At 38.3% G+C, this 23,311-nt stretch overlaps 1 protein-coding gene and 1 long non-coding RNA gene across 2 annotated transcripts in view; both read left to right on the forward strand.

Annotated features, from left to right (window-relative positions):
• Nucleotides 1–6,318: 6,318 nt before the first annotated feature.
• Nucleotides 6,319–7,327, forward strand: LOC306997737. The gene is made up of 3 exons (XR_013797438.1): nt 6,319–6,335; nt 6,838–6,934; nt 7,209–7,327. It is a non-coding gene; the product is annotated as an uncharacterized lncRNA (long non-coding RNA).
• Nucleotides 7,328–9,715: 2,388 nt separating this feature from the next.
• Nucleotides 9,716–23,311, forward strand: part of LOC306997542 (uncharacterized protein) — a 32,586-nt gene continuing 18,990 nt past the window's right edge. The window contains exons 1-6 of the mRNA XM_079610847.1: nt 9,716–9,780; nt 10,041–10,136; nt 10,303–11,828; nt 13,615–13,768; nt 16,049–16,120; nt 20,761–20,934. Coding sequence (XP_079466973.1) covers nt 9,731–9,780; nt 10,041–10,136; nt 10,303–11,828; nt 13,615–13,768; nt 16,049–16,120; nt 20,761–20,934 — 2,072 coding nt within the window. The 5' untranslated portion in view covers nt 9,716–9,730. The remainder of the gene's footprint in view (nt 9,781–10,040; nt 10,137–10,302; nt 11,829–13,614; nt 13,769–16,048; nt 16,121–20,760; nt 20,935–23,311) is intronic.

A 23,311-nucleotide genomic window follows, 5' to 3' on the forward strand; every position in this document is an offset into this window, starting at 1 on the left:
AGGAATAAAAAATGTTTTATAAAGCGCTCATGCTCACCAAAGCTGAATTTTTTATTAAAAAAATACAGTAAAACTTTAGTAATATTGTGAAATAGTATTACAATTTAAAATCGTATCTAATATATTTCAAATGTAATTTATTCCTGTGATGTCAAAGCTGAATGTTCAAAATCATTACTTCAGTGTCACATGACCCTTCAGAAATATGAAAACAGTTTGATGCTTAATATTTTGGAAACTATGATAATTTTTTTCATGATTCTTTGATGAATAAAAAATTAAAAAGAAAAGCATTTATTTAAAAAAACATCTTTAAGGTATTATGTGTGTGTGCTCGCGTCTCATGAATATGTGCGTGGAGAGTTTGTGTGTGTGTGCTCGCGTCTATGAATATGTGCAAGGAGAGTTTGTGTGTGTGTGTGCTCGCGTCTCATAAGTATGCGTGTCGAGAGTTTGTGCGTGCGCGCGCGCGTCTCATATGAGTGTGCGCGGAGAGTTCCGTGTGTTTTGTGTGAAGAGAGTTTGCGTGTATGTGCGTGAGCGACTTTATGTGTGTCGTTGTGCATTTCATATGTATTTGTTTGAGCACTGACGTTGACGAGTTAACTCCTTAGGTATCGAAATCTGGAACCGAACAACATGTCATTTTTCGATACTCGATAGTATCGAGGCAATTCGGTCGGTACCTAAAAAGTATCGAGACTCGGTACCCAGCCCTATCTAAGTTGGTAAAGCAATCGTCTTCAAAATGGCACGAATAAAGCACAAGGCTCGGACTATACTTCTGTGGTATAGTTATATATATGAATTGTAGCCACTTAGTCTTCAAATGCTCCTCCTTGGGCAGATGAAAAAAGTTGGCTTTTGAGTCGCACTTCAGAACACAGCGTCTCGTCGCCATGATGTTTTCAAGTTTTCCCTGCTGGCCTTGGAGCGCAATAAGTGGGCGTATCGTATTCAAATAACTTTACTAGTTGACGTCATCTAGTCAGAGAAAAAGCTTCGGTCTTCTAACGATTCATAAAAATGACTCAGAGTCGACTCTTACTTTTGAAAGACAAAAACTTTATATACGGTGCACTTTCATATTTCAAACTTTGTAGGATGTTTTTGTTCACTTAGATCTATGTTACACACTACATGAAAGGTACATTTCAAAATTCCATAATAGGTGCCCTTTAAATATCAAAATCGACTGCTGGCGGTAGATCCTTTTCCTATTTAGCACCAAAACTCTGGAACAGTCTTCCTACCATTGTCCGGGAAGCAGACACACTCTGTCAGTTCAAAGCTAGATTAAAGACACATCTCTTTGACCTAGCATTCACATAATGCATTATATACTTCTATATCTCAATGTTAGGCTGCATAGATTAGGTCAGCCGGAACTGGGAACCCTTCCCTTAAATCCTGATGTACTCGTTACATCATAAGAAGAATGGCATCTACGCTAATATTAGTCTCTCTGTTTATACCGAGGTTTAACGCCGGATCCAGGCCGTATCCAGATCTGATGAAGGACCAGCGCCTGTACGCCACAACAACGCAGCCCTGAAGTGTCAACTAGTCTCTCCCCTGTGAAGGCCTCCTTTCCTTTACCTCTGTACCGATAAAACTGTATCAAAATTATTCCAGTTCACATGGACACTCGGAAGCGTAAACAAAACAAAAAAAATCTGTATTATAAATTAAGGCCTGACAAGTTATTTGTTGAGGTCAATTTGTAAAGAAAAACTACACGCCTGTGCACATATACATTCAAACACGCAATACCTATAGACTGAGCACTAATGATCTTTGCAATGGAAGTGAATCAATCAAAACTAATTGACTGCTGGCGGTAGATCCCTTTCCTATTTAGCAGCAAAACTCTGGAACAGTCTTCCTACCATTGTCCGGGAAGCAGACACACTCTGTCAGTTTAAAGCTAGATTAAAGACACATCTCTTTGGCCTAGCATTCACATATAGAGACATTATAGACTTCTATATCTCAATGTTAGGCTGCATAGATTAGGTCAGCCGGAACCGGGAACACTTCCTTTAAATCCTGATGTACTCGTTACATCATAAGAAGAATGGCATCTACGCTAATATTAGTCTCTCTGTTTATACCGAGGTTTACCGCCGGATCCAGGCCGTATCCAGATCTGATGAAGGACCAGCGCCTGTACGCGACAACAACGTAGCCCTGAAGTGTCAACTAGTCTTTCCCGTGTGAAGGCCTCCTTTCCTTTACCTCTTAAAATATATAACACAAATATCCATTTTTCTGAACAATCAAACTTTTTACTCAGTCAAGTAATTGACTTGATTTACTTGTCCGAAGGACAAGCACATGACAATATATAATGTCGCAACTCGCAACCTGATTAGCCATTGTTGCTTAGACCCAGATGATTGCCTTTTTCAGCTAATTTGAAGGATATATTTGTAATTATATAATTCTCTTTTTACAGTCGGTCAGTAAACAAGTTTCTGAAAAGAGCGTCAAAAGGATAAGAGCCAGATCCTTTCTGCAGCAGTATAATCTAGAAAAAGTAAGATTATGTTAACAGTTACATATATCAGGGCTCTAGACTCATTCTTCCCTCTGCTTTATTTTTCCATCAACAGTAGATGTATTTAACAGTAGTATATAAGAAAGAAATTAAATGAACAAATATAAAAAAGAAAACACTACATAGACTTCACTCTATAAATTATACATTGATTCTTATTAAAGTTCTCACAAGACTCTTATTTTCACAGCAACCATTCACTGCAGAGGATCCATCGGTGAGTAAATTATGTAATGCAAAATTTCTTCAAATCTGTTACAAGTGATGAAACAAACTCATCTACATCTTGGATGGTCAGATATTGAGTACATTTTCAGCAAGTTTTAATTTTTGACTGAACTACCCCTTTAATAACTACATACAAACTGTACTAACAAATGTTTTACAATTCTAGGAATCAAGCAGGGAGGCAACCTTCCTCTTTACTGCCTCTTCGTCTAAAGGAGACTAGGAGTATTGATGACTGCAAAAAGGTATCGGTTTTAAGTAACATTCAAAATGCCTTCTTACTGGGGCTGCATGATTTGGTCAAAAATGTATATTAAGATTCAGTGTTTCCCACAGGAGTTTATATATTAAAAGAAGTCAGAATTGTTAGATTATGTTCGGTTCATATTTTCAGCCTTTTTTCTCTTTTGGCCAAAAAACGAAAATGGCATTTTACATGAGACATGATACAGATTACGGTGTGTAAAATGGACAGAATTGTATATCTGAGACTTTAAAGGAACAAAAATACAAGTAATCCTAACATAACAACATAATCCTGACAACTTCATCCAATGTTTTTTTTTTTTTTTTTTTGTAATCAGTCATTTGGAGAAGTATGTTTCCTGCTTTCCTGTAGCTCAGTGGTAAAAGCATTGCGTTAACAACGTAAGGTTGTGGGGTCGATCCCAGGGGATTGCACATACCTATGTATAAATGTGTAGGATAATGCAATGTAAGTCGCTTTGGATAAAAGCGTCTGCCAAATGCATAAATGTAATGTATGTCAATAGAGGGTATGCGTGTGACGTCACCGTCGGCTGGATTGACTGTGGTCATGCCCACTGAGTGACCAAAAGCGAAAGCATTGGTTTCTCCTATTAAATCCAGTCACACAGCAGCTCTTCTGCCACTCAGTCCGGCTGAGGGAGTGTGTTCCAGCAGGAAAGTGACATCATTGCATTCCCTCTATATCTATTAGCGATTTTTTTTTTTTTTTTTTTTACCCTATTCACCTGGGGTGTCTTGTTGTAATTGCATCCACTCACAGAATTAATTAATCATGGCTGACAAAAAATAGTGCTTTCTACAATGGCATCAGTAACTTTTGCTCTTGGATGATTCTGAATCTACACTCATAGGTTTTATCATAACAAACAAAATATTATTAAGTGCACTTTTTAACTCTGTTACTGTTTCATTGTTCGATCACTGTTTTCAGGTTAGAATTGGCCCCAACACGTCCATCGGTGCCGAACAGTTTGGCCACATGAAATGGACAGATCCAAAAAAAGCAGCAAAAGACCTCTTGGTGGCTGTCTTTGGAAGAGCAACACTGGCAACACACTGCTACACAGGAAAACGTTCTAATGCCTTCAAAGACAAAGAAGCAAAGCCACAACTGGAGGCTCAAAAAGTGTCTGACATAATTAGTGAGTCATTTATTTTCCTGAAAATCAAGTTTTGGCTGGATTGCCATATTATTATATATATATATATATATATATATAAAACAACAGGATATAATTATACTCAGGAATTTGGAAAAGTATCTACTTTTTTAGAGCAATATATTTTAAAACTGCAGTGGCTGTTGCTGACTATTTAAATCTAGCGGTTTGGTTTCACGTGTTGTAAATCCTCTGACCAATCAGTGATCTGTAGTGTTTTCACGTCACATTTTAGCAGTGTTGGGGAAAGTTACTTTTAAAAGTAATGCATTACAATATGGTGTTACTCCCTTAAAAAGTAACTCATTGCATTACTTAGTTACTTTTTTAGAAAAGTAATGCGTTACGTTACTTTTGCGTTACTTTTTTCCCACCTGGGCTGGGCTTGTTTTTTTTTTATAACACAAAAGTTCTATTTTTGGGCAAATGTAAAGACCCTTTCACACCAAAAGTGAAAAAATAATCCTCAGGCTGAAGGAAATGTGTACAGTAGAGGAAAGCAAACCTTTCTGTCTATCTATAGTCATTTCTGCTTATTAAACTGAATCATCGAAGGTCAGAATCAAGTTCATTGGTCAGTAAAGTGAGATTAGATGCATAAGAATTTATGTTTTATATAACATATTTAGTTATTGGAGGTTTGCATAGATTATGCATTTTATTCATTTTGAGGAAAATTGTATATTTTTTTGTGCAAGTGGGATGAGTAAATGCTCACATTTAGTCTAGAACTACTAAATTTTAAAAGTAATGCGTTACCCTACTAGTTACTTGAAAAAGTAATCTGATTACGTAACTCAAGTTACTTGCAATGCATTTCCCCCAACACTGCATTTTAGTATCGGTACGGTACGCTTGGAACCTCAGCAGAGGTGGTATGCTACCATTTAAAGCTTGCTATGATTTTCTCTAAGTTTAATAGACAGACGAATTGAAAGATTGCATGGGTGTTTGAATGGAGATCACAGTCTTTTAAGGATGAATCGTAATACCATTCCTCAATAATCATTATGGTTTGTAAACTTATGTTCTGTTTATTTTTTTCCTTACAGGCTACATCAAAAATAAATTTCACATTGAAGCAAGTATAATTAAGAAGGCCATATCCCAGAAATGTGCAGATGAATGCAAGATGTCAAAAAGGCGCCACAATGATTATGTGTGAGTTTGTTTGAATCAAACTGATTTGTTCAGGATGTTTAATGTTGTATTTCAGTGTGTGTGTGTGTGTGTGTGTGTGTGTGTGTGTGTGTGTGTGTGTGTGTGTGTGTGTGTGTGTGTGTGTGTGTGTGTGTGTGTGTGTGTGTGTGTGTGATGAATATAATCTGTAAAAAAAGTAATTGTTTGTTTGAATCAAACTGATTTGTTCAGGATATTTAATGTTGTATTTCACAGTGTGTGTGTGTGTGTGTGTGTGTGTGTGTGTGTGTGTGTGTGTGTGTGTGTGTGTGTGTGTGTGTGTGTGTGAGAGAATGTGTTTGAGTGTATGTGTGTGTAAGTCTGTAATGAATATTATCTGTAAAAAAAGTAATAAATTCATCAGTTATGAAAGTAGAAATAAATAAATAAAATACTAATGAAATTAAAATAACTTTGTTGATTTGTTTTTTTATTTCATCAATCCATTATCAGTGCCTTAGAAATGTGTGCACTAATACTGTGTGCCCAAATCACCTGCCATGTTGTTTATAATGTGACTGCAGGTTGCATAACATACATTAAACAGTGAACAATGTCTACATAGAGGTGACTTTAAGCAAACTGCAAGACACAATAAAAAAAACTACTATTAGTAAAAGAAAAACATTGGAAAAGTGCACCTTTAGGATTCTTAAAAAAAAAAAAAAAAGGAAATCCCATATAAACCTGAGAAGTGACCTAATTGGATCCCATTAAAATCCTGTAGAAAATCCTACAGGATATTTATGCATTGTCCTATAAGACAATTTCAATCAGAATTCTATAGGATATTTATGTATAGTCCTATAAGACAATTCCCATTGGAAATCCTATAGGAATGGTTCCAAAATATGATAGAAATTCTAATTAGAATCCTGTACAATTTTCTTATTGGAATCCTTTAGGATTTTTTGACAAGGGTTGTAAAAGTGATCAAGGTGAGTGTTCATGTGTGACTTCCTCATATTAATATGAATCTCTGGAGGACATTTTACGTGATTGTTTGTTTGATATTAAATCTTTAATAAAGGGTTTCTTTCACTTCAAGGTTTCTTTTGTGTTTGGTGATGTTTGTGATTTCTTCAGGAGTTTAACAGCATATGTGTGTAAACATGTATAGGCCAATCACAACTCACAGACAAACGCCAACAAACACGTTTTATTTTATTTTAATCGGATCAGTGTGTGTCGATAGTGTCGGGGTTTGTTTTCTTTTTCACCCGAACATGTTCAATCCGCGTTTCTCGGTGTCAGTTATTCTTCATAAACTCTAAATCAAACGGTCACTTGTTGTTTGTTGCTGTGTAATGAGCTTGAGTTAACGCAGTCACATGATCCATTTTCTCCCACACACTCCAGATATGTTCAGCGAAATTATGGAGGTTGTTTAATTTAATCATTTAATCATTTAATTTAGTGTGTGAATGTGTCTTCATTCAGAGTCAGTGGAGGAGATCAAACTCATCAGATTATCCTGCAGCTTCATCATGGGTAATACACAAGCATCCAGAGATGGAGATCTTCCTCCAGGACACAGGTACTTTCAACACACACTGTTAAATATTGTGTTACATCACAGAAAAAGAGTTACCCACCCCACAGACACACAGATCAAAGACAGTTTACAGGAAAAAAATTGCCTGTGTTTTTGTTTTTAAACTAACATGAAATATTAAATAAAAAGATCATAAAGTTTCTTCCAAGTGCTTTTTGATGAAAAATGAATGTGTTTATATTAATATTAATCTTCCTCTCATAAAGAATGAATACAGTAATGTAAAGTATTAAACTGAATGTGTTCTCTGTTCCAGTTCAGTCCAGCAGAAGAGCTCAAACCCAGAGTCCAGCTGTGTGTCTGTGAAGAGCAACTGGTCTATGGATCCGCCAGAAGCGTTTAAGAGTGGAGACACACGGCCTGACCTCAGGTATATCATTTCTATAAAAGTTATGCTTATAGTATGACACTTTTGAAATAGAAGCATAATTTATCAAAGTCAGTCTTATACTAGCAATGACATCAAGTAAATGTAAGCTGAGATGTTTTCCACCTTTATATAATGGAGTAAGTGTAAAATTGAGCAGATTTTTCTGACCGCTGGTCCATATTTGTTGAGAGCTTCTCAGTGTCTGGTCAGAACAGTGATGTTTCACAGCAAGAGCACCGTCACTAGAGTACAGTAAGGCCTCATCCACACTACTGCGTTTTAGTTTAGAAACGGAGAATTAAAACGAATACGATCTCTGTCCACACCAGCGGTTTAGCTGCGTATTAGAATTGATCTCCGTCCACATTAAAACGACTGAAAACGCGGATCACATGACCACTCCCCAACACTGGGCGTGAGCGTGCCGGTGTACACAGCCGCATGTAGGCAGTTATAGGATTGTAAAATGCAGAGTTTACTTGCACAACAGCTGCTAGCAAACACATCAACGTCAGTAACGCTTGTAATCCGTTATCCATGTTGCAGTCGCGAACGTTACGTAGTCCAGGCGGGTTTTTTTATGTGTTCTTCCCGGGGACGGGTCATGTGATGGGTGTCTGACGAATCAGGGAAGGATACGCAATGACTGATGACACCCAATCATAGAGCCGAGCGTGAGCCTCTCGTCAGCGTTTCTAAAGTCCTCCGTTTCGACCGCCTTCACTAAACGTCTTCACTAAACGCCCTCCGGAGATTCAAAACGCAAAACTGGGTCGGAGCGTTTTTAAACTTCTCCATTTTAGGTCTTCGTTTTTGCCGTTGTAGTCTGGACGGGAGGTGCTAACGTAGCAAAAGGTCTCCATTTCTAAACGAAAACGCAGTAGTGTGGATGCGGCCTGAGTCTCTGATGTCCCCAGAGTGTGTGTGTGAAGTTTTAGATCAAAATACCCCACAGATATTTATATATAGCATGTTAAAATTGTCACTTTTTGAGAGGCCTAAGGTGCTTTATCTTTAAAGATCAGCAACACATTGGTCTCTTTAGTCGGTTCAGTCTCCGTCCTCCATTGTGCCTTTGAGAAGAGTCATGTGATCGCGGCTGATGTTCACCTGAGTTAAATCATTCTATAATTCTATAGTTGTTTTCAATTTGTTTTGAATTCATAATTCCTAGCATTACTGGTTTTCTCAGTCTCTTTAGTAAATTTTTTTGAATCATGCTTAACATTTGCAAACCAGTTAATTTAATGAATTGGTTAATTTCTCAAAATAATTATAATCAAAGTTTGACACGCTGCAAAACACTCTGGGCCCTATTTTAACGATCTGAAACTCAAGACGCAAAGCGCAAGTAACTTTGTGGGCGGATCCCAGCGCTGTTGCTATTTTCCCGGCGGGATAAATGACCATTGCGCCCGACGCAAATCTAAAAGGGGTTGGTCTGAAGTAGCTTCATTATTCATAGGTGTGGTTTGGGCGTAACGTGAAATAAACCAATCAGAGCGTCCTCTCACATTCCCTTTAAGAGCAGGCGCGCTTGTTCCATGGCCGATTGCTATTATAACGGCGGGTTTGCCAGCGCACGCCAGGAGCGGTTCACAGCCGAGGAAACCGACGTTCTCGTCAGGGCTGTAAAACACAGAGAAGTGATATTGGGGATGATGGAGAAACCACACACACATTAGCTTCGGTTAAACAGGCGTATAATTTGGGTAGTAAATGTGTAGCCTAATCTAGATTTTTTATTTTATTTTTTATCTAGATAGATCTTTTTCACATCTTCACGGACACAACAATGATTTCCCTCGTGTGTTAATATTTTTCCTTGTAATAATGTATGATTTGCAAAAATGAAAACTGCTGCATCTGTTTATAGGCTATTAGAGAATCAAAGTGGATGCGCGTTAACATTATGGCCAAGCACGCGCCCTTAAAATACCATATCACTAACGCGCAACGCGCCACTGTCTTTAGACTGTTTTTCTCCTGGTCAATGGCGCAATTGCTTTCTAAAACTGGAAAATAGCACCATGGAAGTTTTGCGCCGGAACACGCCTCCTCTTTGCGCTGAACCGCCCCCGCGAGCGCAAGTTCATTTCCTAATTTAGCGACGTGCGTCTGTGGAGGGAAAAGTCCGCTGTGCGCGGGTGCAGAGTAGGAATGATACATGCGTCGGTGTTCAAAGTCAATTGCGCTGGGTGCAAGATAGGGCCCAATGAGTTACAGACGCTAAAGTAAAAGTGTAACAACACTCCCTGGTGTTTCCTATGACAGAAGATTCCTGTAAAAGTGCACAACATTTATAAGTCTGTATGCTTTTTATTTTACTTAGTTTTAAAACCAGTTCAGTCCAGCAGAAGAGATCAAACCCGGAGTCCAGCTGTGTGTCTATGAAGAGTAACTGGTCTATGGATCCGCCAGAAGCGTTTAAGAGTGGAGACACACAGTCTGATCTCAGGTATATAATTTCTATAAAAGTTATGCTTATAGTATTTGATTTTTATGAAATTATTATTAATATTCAGCAGTTTAATGAGTTATGATCCTGCTAGTTTCAGTCTATTAATGATCATCATTGTGCTCTTGTGTAAAGCTCTATGTATTGTATTGTTAATACATTCACACACTGTAAAAGCTGTTGGTCTGTTACTCAGTTAATGACACAATTACATCAATATCAGTGTGTCTGATTCTTTACACTCTTCATTCTGATTTAAGGGCAAATCTTCCATCCAGACCAGTTAAAAACACAACTGTGTTCAAGCCTGAGATTCAACCTCAAGACTTTAATGAAAGCATGTGTCCTGGTTTCAGGTAAAATGCAAAATCACACATCACTCAAACACACGATTAATGATGGAAACATCTCAGAAACCCAATGATGTTCTGTGTCCCATAATACAGCAAACTAATATTTTTATTTATTTATGGTTATTTACTTCTCTAACTTGTGTAATAATGTGGTATTTTAATCTTACAGCCATGACTCTAAACCTGCTGAAGTCCTCAACACATTGAGATCAAATCTGAGACAGAAGTTTGAGTGTGTGTGTGAGGGAATATCAAAGCAGGGAAACCCAACACTCCTGAATGAGATCTACACAGAGCTCTACATCACAGAGAGTGGAAGTGGAGAGATCAATAATGAGCATGAGGTGAGACAGATTGAGACACAGTCCAGGAGAGCAGAAACTGAGGACACACCGATCAAATGCAGGGACATCTTTAGACCTTTACCTGGACAAGACAAACCCATCAGAACTGTGCTGACAAAGGGAGTCGCTGGCATTGGAAAAACAGTCTCTGTGCAGAAGCTCATCCTGGACTGGGCTGAAGGGACAGAGAATCAGGACGTCCAGCTCATATTTCCACTTCCTTTCAGAGAGCTCAACTTGATGAAGGACAAAACACTCAGTCTTTCAGATCTTCTTCATCGCTTTTTCCCTGAAAGCAGAGAAATGGACATATCCAGTGAGGAGTATAAAGTGCTGTTCATCTTTGATGGTCTGGATGAGTGTCGTCTGCCTCTGGATTTCCAGAGCGATGTGAGGTTGTGTGATGTGACTGAATCCGCCTCAGTGGACGAGCTGCTGGTGAACCTCATTGTGGGGAATCTGCTTCCCTCGTCTCTCATCTGGATCACCTCCAGACCAGCAGCAGCGGATCTCGTCCCCGCGGAGTGTGTCCATCGAGTGACAGAGGTACGAGGCTTCAGTGACACACAGAAGCAGGAATACTTCAGGAAGAGAATCAGTGATCAGGATCTGGCCGACAGGATCATCTCACACCTGAAGTCCTCGAGGAGCCTCTTTATTATGTGCCACATCCCCATGTTCTGCTGGATCTCAGCCACTGTTCTAGAGGAGATGTTGAGTGAAGCAGAGAGAGGAGAGATTCCCAAGACTCTCACTCAGATGTACACGCGCTTCCTGATCATTCAGACCAACATCAAACATGAGAAGGACTATGAGAAGAAAGTGAAAGATGAAGACATGATTGTCAAACTGGGGGAACTGGCGTATCGGCAGCTTGTGAAAGGCAACCTGATCTTCTATGAGGAAGACCTGAGCGAGTGTGGCATTGATGAGGCAGAAGCATCAGTTTACTCAGGATTGTGCACTCAGATCTTCAGAGAGGAGTTGGGCTTGTGTCAGGGGAAAGTCTTCTGCTTTGTTCATCTGAGCATTCAGGAACATCTAGCAGCTCTATATGTGCATCTCTCCTTTATCAACAATAACATCAATGTGTTTGACCAGATTACCAGACCAACTAATGGACACACAGTGTCACTATCTGATCTCCACCAGAGAGCTGTGGATGAGGCTTTACACAGTAGAAATGGGCATCTGGACCTTTTACTTCGTTTCCTTCTGGGTCTGTCAGTGAAGTCTAATCAGAGTCTCTTACAAGAACTAAAGACACAGACCGCAAACAGCTCTCACAACAATGAGAAAACAGTCGACTATATTAACCCTTCAAAGTCGACTGACGCTCTAGAGCGTCAAAGTGCGCACCCCTGACATATCTATTAATAACTTTGGAATGGATTAAGGTATTAACTTACTTTTTTTTTTATGAAAAAGCTGACATTCGTCTGCATAGACAGTGTTGACTTTCGCGAATGATAAGCCTTCCGTATTTTAGTGCAAATCTATAGCATTTTACCGCAAAACAAGGAAATTGTACTTTATTCTATCTAATGATATAAAATGCTGTTGGTGTGTGTGAACCAATCACAGATCTGTGTGTGAACCAATCACAGACCAAAAACAAAAAATGACGTTGTCAGATGGGCCAGGAACGTAAAAAAGGGGAGGGGTTTGAAATCAATTCCACCTGTGATAGCCGGATTGTTTGCTGACGCAACTTTTTTATACACGGTCTTTGGACGCGCACATTTGGAGATATATCAGATACGCTTATTTGTACTTGGCAAGATTATTTTCAAAGAAAACATGGCACAACGAAGATTCTCTGCCGAGCAAGTTGCTGAAATGCTTTTTGCCGACAGCGATGAGAGTGAGAATGGATCTGATCCAGATCGGTTTGATTCGGAGGAAGAGGATCAAATCTTGGACGGAATCGATCCATTTGAGGAGTAAGTATTATGAATGCTATATTGCTGATAATATATTGTCTAATAGCCTATATATTGTATCGTTTTTTTAGTATAATTATTTTATTTTAGCTTTTCAGAAATAACGGAGCAGTAATCAAATAATGAGTGCCATCAAATAATGTGTGCGTTTTGGCCGCATGTAACGTTAGTCCATCTTCATTTATAAGCTATTTCGTTTACTTTGCTTGTCTATTTTATTGTAATGTTTTTTAGGGAAATTTTATTGTAGTTTTTCAGAAATAATGGTGCAGTAAGCCTTATCTAAGGCCTGTACTATGTGTCTACATGGGAGGGGGTTTGGTTGGTTTAGACATTGTATTTACTCTGTGCATTTTATTGTAATGTTTTTTAGGTAAAATTTTATTGTAGCTTTTTAGAAATAATGGTGCAGTAAGCCTTATCTAAGGCCTGTACTATGTGTCTACATGGGAGGGGGTTTGGTTGGTTTAGACATTGTATTTACTCTGTGCATATAATACTATGATGAAGGCTCCAGTAATAATTTTGTAGTTAGAAGTCCTATGACTTGGATGTAAAAAATGCACACATGATGATGACTAGCTAATCTTTATTTCATTATAAGAAAGGCTGTACAACTTTTGATATGTGGTAATCTAAACTAATGACAAAATCTGTGTGTTTTAGTCTAAATCCGGAAACCACAGAGCAGCCGAGTACATCTGCTGAACCCAGGACCCCGACCGCTCGCCCTTTTCCACCCAGCACCGCTTAGGCCTATATTTTTATACCAATATTTTTTTTCACCCAATTTTTTTTGCAGGTGTTCTAAAGCCTTTGAGGAATAAATATTTGTTGTAAAATCCTTTATTAATTTATTTTTTATATTTTTATATAATAAAAACAAAAATATTTTACTTCTGTTTTTGTATTTCTTGATGATATATCACATTAGAACACATACAAGTGTCTCAAGAAGTGTGTTGTCAATGCATCCACATTGTAGCTGAGAATCTATAGAATCCAGAAATATGTCTCTCTTCACTCTGCTATGAATATTGACCATTCCAGAAGCCAAAATGTCAACATAGTGCCAGGCGGACTTAAAACCCCTTAGACTTTGAAGGGTTAAAGAGAAGATCAGGGAGAATCCCTCTCCAGATAAATACATCAATCTGTTCCACTGTCTGAATGAACTGGGTGATCTTTCTCTAGTGAACGAAGCTAAACCTCATACGAGGTCTAGAGGATTACGTGATGTGAAACTCTCCTCGTCTCAGTGGTCAGCTTTAGTGTTTGTGTTGTTGTCCTCAGAGAAGACACTGCAGGAGTTGGACCTGAGCAGATTAATTGGAGACAGAACTGATGGGTAAGTGACACTGAGTGCAATCATTACAGTCTAAAACATTATGAACAAAGAGAAACTCAGAGATCAGAGGTGTTTAAATCACGGGCACAGACTGATTTCTGGGATATTGAACATAATTTGCGGGTGTTCCTCAAACCGTGGCTGTGTCCTAGTAAGGCTGCATATCTCGACTGCACGTCATCAAGCGTCTCTGAAGTCCGTCTCAGTGTGAAGGATCTGTTGAAGACAGACTTGTCTTTAATTCAGATCATTTTGAAGATGCATCAAGTGTATCCTTCGTGTTCTTCAATCTCCCACAATCCTTTGCACACATTCCAGTTCATGTAAAAGAACTGATGGAAAACGAGTCGGCACTGAGTTTATCTGAGTTCATTATGAGATGTAAGACACAAATAATGTATTCGGAGATGAAGGCATACATGTTATCTTATGTTTCTGTGTAAATTAATCCCTGAACACTAAACTGGCAATAATGTGAGACACTGGGAGACAGACGGCTGTCATTCACTGCATTGCATTGATAAAAAAGCCAGTTAATATAATTAATAATAATTATTATAATAAATGGATATGGAAGGGAGAGTGGAGAAATGTGTGAATGTCCTTGTGCGATCAGCATCTCGTGTGCACGCGCTCCTATGATAGCGGCAGTGTGAGGGAGGAACAAGACGTGTGTGTGTGTGTGTGTGTGTGTGTGTGTGTGTGTGTGTGCGCGCTCCTATGATAGCGGCAGTGTGAGGGAGGAACAAGACGTGTGTGTGTGTGTGTGTGTGTGTGTGTGTGCGCGCTGCTATGATAGCGGCAGTGTGAGGGAGGAACGAGACGTGGAGGAAAGAGGTGTGTGTGTGTGTGTGTGTGTGCGCGCTCCTATGATAACGGCAGTGTGAGGGAGGAACGAGACGTGGAGGAAAGAGGTGTGTGTGTGTGTGTGAGAGTGTGCGCGCTCCTATGATAGCGGCAGTGTGAGGGAGGAACGAGACGTGGAGGAAAGAGGTGTGTGTGTGTGTGTGTGTGTGTGTGTGTGTGTGTGTGTGCGCGCTCCTATGATAGCGGCAGTGTGAGGGAGGAACGAGACGTGGAGGAAAGAGGTGTGTGTGTGTGTGTGTGTGTGTGTGTGTGCGCGCTCCTATGATAGCGGCAGTGTGAGGGAGGAACGAGACGTGGAGGAAAGAGGTGTGTGTGTGTGTGTGTGTGTGTGTCTGTGTGTGCGCGCGCTCCTATGATAGCGGCAGTGTGAGGGAGGAACGAGACGTGGAGGAAAGAGGTGTGTGTGTGTGTGTGTGTGTGTGTGGTGCTGCTTCCCCAGTAATAAATGTAATGCGACTATTAGCTTACTTCTGTTGTGGAAATTATCAATATTAAAACCTGGATGAAGGAGACAAAGTAGATTCTCAAAAGATTAAACTAAGTATTTTATTTCTTGCAAGAAATAGGCGTTCAACATACAGACAATGTCTAAGAAGGCACATGGCATTCTCACGCAGAGAGCATCTGACATGAGAAGGTTATAACCTTTCGCCAATGTTATATACCCTAACACATCCTGTGTAAAAAAAATCATTTGTTACCTTAAAAGGAAGACGTTTTAGCTCATGATCTTATGTCTAAAATAAATTCTATCTAGACAGAAACACTGTCATGTCAGCAAAAGCTTCCTCTTTTAGCTGCAGACCTCGTGTGCTGATCGAAACTACGCACACACATATTTTCACACTTAAAGTACAAAAGGTTATTTGGAGTACACATTTTGTTCAGCCTTCACATGACTTTTACACTTCTAAAGGCTTGGTTACATATCTTTAACCATGTACTTTTTGCTTATATGATTAAATGCTTATGAGTATAAATGAATCTTCAATGTTAATAAAAGTTGTACCCATATAAAAGTAAAAGAACACATCTAAATGTAAAATTTCCATAACACTTCTCATTTCAAAAACAACTTTTTTAACACAAAATACTTATTGATTCGTGAAAATATACGCATTTGACAGGACAAAAAAATCTGATATGTTAAAATAGTGTGTAGTGTAAATGCAGACTAATAGACCTTGACAAGCGACATTGACGAGATGAGGATAAAACTAATCTGTGTTGCTGAATACGAGGCTTCTACAGTTATAGAGACTAAATCAACTTTATCACATGTCCTTTATAAAGCAGTGTTTAATTAAACAACATATTTGAGGGTATTTAGGAAGGGTTAATGTATTATTTACTTGTGATATTTATTATTATTAGCATTAATAATGAACTTGTTTATGTTTGATTTTGGATTAGTGTCCCACAAAACACTGCAGATGAAGTTCTCCAGAAGCTGCTGCCTGTGGTTACAGCAACTAGATACGCTTGGTAAGTTACACTGAGAACAAGCATCACTGTTAAAACATTACATTTCTTAAACATTATAAATAAATGGTTTAACAAAAACTATGAGTGTCACACTTCAGCTTTTAAACCCTCCATCTGACCTGGGGGCTACAAACATATATGTGTCGGGGTTTATATATATATATATATCCTACAGGTTTTCTTTTCTTACTGGCTGAATGTTTTGTGATTTAATTAGATAGTTTTAAAAATGTATGAAACAGAACATTTAAAATAAATAATTACAAAAGCACAGTATACATTTAAACTGGTAAGATGAATCTGAGCTTAGTAATTGCTATATTAACCTACACTTGATTTACCCCATTACAATAGACCCTTCACAGTTATTATCATAAAAATACACTAAATTGTAGGTTTAAAATTCTAAATAAGGCACATCTAATGTCCAACAACCAATATTTTAGCATTTATATTTTATGTACTTTATTATGTCTTTCAATTAAAATACATTTCACAATTATACAAATGGACAGTTCCTTTAAAGACATAATATTTCCCCCCAATAAATCTTATTTTTCCTTCTACTTTTTTCTTTTGTGATAATACCCACCAACACATAAAAACAATTAGAACAACAACCATTAAGTACATAGTTAGACACGTTTACATATGAAAAAAATGGAAATAATCAAACATTCACATAATTATATCAAACTCTTATAATGACACATAATTCATAATAAGTTATTAAAGTAATATTATTTAAATATAAAATATTTAATAAGTAAATAAATAAAATAACAAATAACTAGAATTAAGGGAGCGAAGGTTATTTAGTTATACGCTAATGTAGCCTATTCCTTTATTTTATGGAATATTCTTTGATTTTAGAGTTGCACATATCTTTTCAAAATGTATACTTTTGCTCTTAATTTCATGTTATCCTCTCCATAATGCACTGTATAAACTAAATCTAACCAAACCTTCTTGCTTTCTCCAAAAAAAAAGAAGATTGCTTTAAAAGCTGTAATTCCTAGCATTCTAATTAAATAAGTATAAGTCATCTTTTTTAAGTAGCATAGGTCCTAAACCCAAAACTATATTTTGTATCTTTATTATATTTGGTTTCTTAAAAAAAAAAAATTCCCTGAATTAGGCCTACTTCTGTTCAATTGTTTTATTATAAGTATAAAATGAGTGTAATGAGATATATGTTCACTGCAACTGATCCAACATCCTAAAGATAAATTATTATAATCAGAAGATATTTCTGGTGTTATAAAATATCGCATAGCCTATTAATTTTCCAAGCAAAATGTATATTAGTCAGAATTATTGCGCTCCTATTTGGCGCGCATGCGCGCAGCAGCGCTCGTTCAATGTGAAGTTTACTATTTGCTACTATTGAACTATTTGCACGACTTTCTAAGATTTTCAGATGGAGAATATTCCTGTGAAATGTAAGTTTTGCAAACACCATGTCTCAAACGCATAAAACAGCACAAAATATATGCAGTTTGATGGTGGATCGATTTGATCTATGATCGACCTCCAGGGCTGCTTAAGAGACGCGTGCACACACAGTTATCTAGACTAGATAAACCTGGATCACATTAGTGGGATTGTGTGAACTTGAAATACCTTTTATGAAACCGCTTTAGCCCCAACTTGTTTGTTAGGTTCATTCAAGTCGGGTTTTGGAGTTTAATCCCCGCTTTTCTTAGCATCTTTTATGGAACAGCCCCCTGATGTTTGATCTACTTAACTGTAATATTCATTTATAATGTATGTATATAAACATTTATATTTAGACTTTTTTCCATATCATTTTAATTTAAATGTTAATACATTTATTTAAAAACAGATGTATTCAATGTTTCATTTGATCATTTTTATATAATCTTTCTCCCTCACATAGAGACATAATCTCTTAGAATAACAGTTAAATTTACTGATATGGGTCAATGACGTGGCGTGTCAATTCTGGTGTCCCGAGCATATTCATAATATTACAAATGTCTACATGTTTAAATGCACTTCATTAAGTGACTCAAACCCCCCCTCTTCAATTACTCATGTGAGAATTCATTATAAATAATTAATCTTTAAGGAACTATTGAGCTCAAAAGTCCCAAAATTTCATATAACATGTTAGCTGTATAAACCTGTTAGCCAGGACATATGCATAACAATCTAGTTTTTAATTAACATTTGTAAACTTTTAGGCACAGTTATTATTGTTATATTATTAACATTAACATTATTTACATAATTGTATGGTTTTTACCATATTTGAGCTGTCATTCATCTTGATTTCATATGATTCAATGTTTACTTTGTTTCAAGTTTGAGTGTTGGAAAGGAAAAATGATACTGATGATGTTTTTATGGTAATCCTAAAAAATACTGGAGAATGTCCTTCCGTCTAACAATGACAGAGGCAATTAATATAACCCATATTTGTGTGTTAGATTACACAATTCAGTTTTTTGTGGAGTTAATGATAAACAAGTCTTATTTACTTTATTGGAAAACATTTGTAAACATTTTCCAGCTTTTTTTTTTTAATTTGGTTGTGAATTTTGAGTTATCAGCAGCCAAAACTGAGCCCGTGTCTATATAAAAAATTCCAAATTGATTATATTATTTGTGATTAAAATGTAGTTTTACGAGCTCTAGTTGTTTGTTGAGTTCCAATTATGGATATCAGTACATTTGTATATGCCAATAATGGTAGAAATGTAATTAATTTTAAAATTCATTACCCAGGAATGTCATTTTCATGGGGGGGGAAATCTGATTCACCAAAAAAAGTGGTTAATTACATTCTTGAAATGTGTACGTCATTGCATTACATACACAACACTCTAATAAGTTTAGAAAGTCCTAAAATGTTCATTTTCTGCCCGTTTTTTTTTTTCACATTTTAAATCCTTATCCGTCATTCACCCGTATATTGAATTAATTGTTTAAAAAAAAGAGATATTGCACAAATTATAAACACATTTAAGAAAAGCAAAGATTTCTGTTTTGATCTGAGAGTGAAGAGTGTGTCATTGTTCTTAAAGGTGGGGTATGTGATTTGCAAAACGGCTGGCAGATTTTGAAAATACACAACTCAATTGGTCTTACCTTCTTTCCTAGGATTTTAAGTGATTTTGAAAAAATGGCCAAAAAAGAGAATTACATACCCCACCTTTAACTGTCAGCTATAAAATCTAAATAAATAGAAAATACAGATTGTGCTCAATGATTTGACTTTAACTGTCAGCTGTAAAATCCTCCAGTTTCCACTGATATGTTAGCCTGGTTTTACCGGACTCTCCTACATTTCATTTGTACAGAGAGTCTGGCCTCTCTCCATTGACAAGCGTTAACTTCCCTGAAGGCGGTACTCTGTTAAAACTTAAAACTATTGGATCTGCCCGGAGCCACTCTGGATCTGCAGTAACCAATCGCTAACGTTTGGTCGTGACATATGACGAGTCTCAAACTAGCGCACGACCCCAACGTCATCGTTCTCAGCCACTCCCTCTGTTCGCTGGTTGGACCGGTAAACAATTGACCGGAGAAAACCAAAGAATACACCGCAATCCCAGACGTAGTTCTGAAGCAAAATTAATATTGAGCGGAAGTGTGTAGGAGGGCGGAGCCAGGCTACCGATATGTAGCTGACATCTCTCTCGCTCGCTCGCTCTCTCTCTCTCTCTTTCTCGCACTCTCTCGCTCTCTCTCTCTCTCTCTCTCGCTCTCTCTCTCGCACTCTCTCGCTCTCTCTCTCTCTCGCTCTCTCTCTCGCACTCTCTCGCTCTCTTACTCTCTCTTGCTCTCTCTCTCGCTCTCTCTCTCGCTCTCTCTCTCGCACTCTCTCGCACTCTCTCGCACTCTCTCGCACTCTCTCGCACTCTCTCTCGCACTCTCTCGCTCTCTCTCTCGCTCTCTCTCTCGCTCTCTCTCTCGCTCTCTCTCTCTCTCTCGCTCTCTCTCTCTCTCTCGCACTCTCTCGCTCGCTCTCTCGCTCGCTCGCTCTCTCTCTCTCTCTCGCTCTCTCTCTCTTTCGCTCTCTCTCTCTCTTTTGCTCGCTCTCGCTCTCTCTCTCTCTCTTTCGCTCTCTCTCTCGCTCTCTCTCTCTCGCACTCTCTCTTTCGCTCGCTCTCTCACTCTCTCTCTCTCTCTCTCTCGCTCGCTCTCTCACTCTCTCGCTCTCTCTTCCGCTCGCTCTCTCTCGCTTTGCCACACACACAGACACACACACACACACACACAGACAGACAGTCTGACAGTCTGACACACACAGACAGTCACACACACACACACACACACACACACACACACACACACACACACACACACACACACACACACACACAACATGTTCCTTAAACTGTTTACAAATACATTTAAGCATACACACACACACACTCAATCAATCACACACACACGTTGGGTTTCCATGTTATATGGGGACTTTCCATAGATATGATTTTTATACTGTATAAACTGTATATTTAATCCCCTAATCCTAACTGATGTAATTTAAAAACATGAACTAATGAGTATTTGCATATATTTAATATTGACAGCATTATGTTATTTATTTTGTAAGTGTAATGTTTATCTCTGGATATGGGCTTAATGTGTTTCATTGTTCTCTACAGGTTGTGGGAGTGTGGTGTCACAGAGGAAGGTTGTGCTGCTCTGGCTTCAGCTCTGAGATCAAACCCCTCACACCTGAGAACACTGGATCTGTCATATAATAATCTAGGAGACTCAGGAGTGAAGCTGATCTCTGCTGTACTGGAGAATCCTCACTGTAAACTGGAGACACTGGGGTAAGATCATCTCCACCATAAAGACTCGGAGTGAATAAGGATTAATATGTAGATAGTGTACACAATATATCTTTGGCGTAAGCCCCATCCGGCGGTTCAGAGACAGATTCCTGCTCGACATTAACATTTACATCTTCATATATTATTATCCCCCAAAAGAAAGTGAAACTAACAGATAAATAAACCAGATAAACTACAAACCAGACAACAGATGCAGGATACAGTGAAGAGGGTTTTTAAAGCTCAAATGTTTGGTGTAAATCAACTTGCCTTGTAATGCTTGTGCAAACAGACCCTTGAGCATTTCCTCACAATGTGTGTGTGCCGCTGAACAGAGGGAAGTGTGTGTGTGTGTTTCTCCTGAACCAGGACCGTCCCCATATCAGATTTATCACTACATGATTATCATGGCCAGAATAACACACGATAACAATATATCACCATATCTATGGAAATATTGAAAATAATAATAATGCTATCAGTCAAATTCATCTTTACTTTATTTTGTGCTATTTTTGAAAAAGAAGAATCACTCCATCACATACAAAAAGAGTTATATTATACATTAGTTTATAAGCTGTAGTTAATATATTAAGAGACTATATACAAATCAGGGCTCGCAAAATCGCCCGCCGGACGTCCCGGGGCTATTGTGTTTTCCAGTCGGGCTACCAAAATGCATAACCGGCCTGCCCGACGGGCTTTCTGAAATAGTGTTCGCTTCAGTCTTGTTATAATCAGATTCAGCGCGTTCTTCATCTTCAATCCGCAGTGGCGCCGAACAGAGCGCACATCAGAAACAGAGGACAGGATGTGTGTGTGTGTGCGTGTGTGTGTGTATCTGAGCCTCATTGGTATGTCACTGCTCGTCAATGTCAGAATATTAGAGATTACCAATCAAATCAAAGTAGGCGGGATTTATATTCACAGAAGCTACTGAGCGCGAATTTGAGCAGAGCGACTCAACGCTTCAGTTTACGGTCAAGTTGGATAAGATGTAAGTAGCTAAACTAAATATTTCACATTTGACCGTTTTTTTTTTAGGTCATAAATGTTAAACAAATGACAAATTATCAGGTAAACGAATTTACTTGTCTAATTTCGCCATTTTGAACTGAAAATAGGCCTTTGTAACGTGACTCATGTAATGTAATTCGTTTACTGTCATTGTGAGGGGACGAGAAACATTAACGAAGCCGTTTTCATCTTGTTAGGCACAATATTAATAACGAATGTGTACATGTTGAGAATTAATATAGTACAATTTGTAGCCTTCAGTAAATTAAAAAAGTTCAGCTTTAGGAGGGGAAGAGACAGAGCAAGATGAGGAGACTGAGAGAAAAAGAAAGAGTGATGGATGGTGAGAGCAGGTATTGACAAATCTACTGCCCGCTGACATGGTTTTAAAGCTATTTCTTATCCTTTTTTTGGCCTTCAAACGTCTTGAAATGCACATATCAGAGAAATAAAAATTTGAACCCCCTAACAACCTTAAAGGGTTAGTTCACCCAAAAATGAAAATTCTGTCAGTAATTACTCACCCTCATGTTGTTCCAACCATGTAAGTCTTTCGTTCATCTTCGGATCACAAATTAAGATATTTTTGATGAAATCTGAAGGCAGTCTCACTCCTCCATAGGCTTTCAGAGGGACCCAAACTCGCCGGCCCAGAATAGTTATGAAAACATCGTTACAATAGTCCAAGTGACTACAGTGGCTCTGCAGCACAGACGTGCAACACAGACGCGCTGCGCAAAAACACTACGTGAACTAACTCGAGGCCCAGAGAGAAGGAAATGAATAGTGGAATAAAGTCGTTATTTTAGTTGTTTTTCCGCACATAAAGTGTAAGGTTGGAAATAATCCAAGATTATTTCAATGCAACAAAGACATTTGCTTTTCACTAAGACATTTTCAGCACAGCAGTGATATAGGCCTGTAGGCCAGAGGTTTGGGACAATGTGATAGAGTCGGGCTCAGACTGCAGCCCTGCCTCACTCCACGTCTCTGCTGGAAGAATGCGGTTCTGTGGTCACTGATTTTCACCGCACTTTTGCTGTGGGTGTGTAGAGATTTTATTATATCAAACGTTTTTCCGCCGATGTTTAGGAGTTTGTACAGTAGACCATCATGCCAAATTGAATCGAATGCTTTTTTAAAGTCTACAAAACATGCAAAAATCTTCCTCTGTTTGTCCTTGATGTTTTTGTGGATTAGAGTGTGGAGAGAATAGATGTGCTGGCGCTGTTTTGGTAAAAAGCCAGTTTGTGCTTTATTTAAGATGTTGTGTGATGAGGTGTGTGTGACGATGTGTGTGTTTAAGATACTGCAGAACAGTTTTCCTAAAGCACTGCCTACACTGATGCCGCGATAACTA

This window comes from Phoxinus phoxinus (genome assembly GCF_949152265.1).
Source record: "Phoxinus phoxinus genome assembly, chromosome: 4".
Lineage (NCBI taxonomy): Eukaryota > Metazoa > Chordata > Actinopteri > Cypriniformes > Leuciscidae > Phoxinus > Phoxinus phoxinus.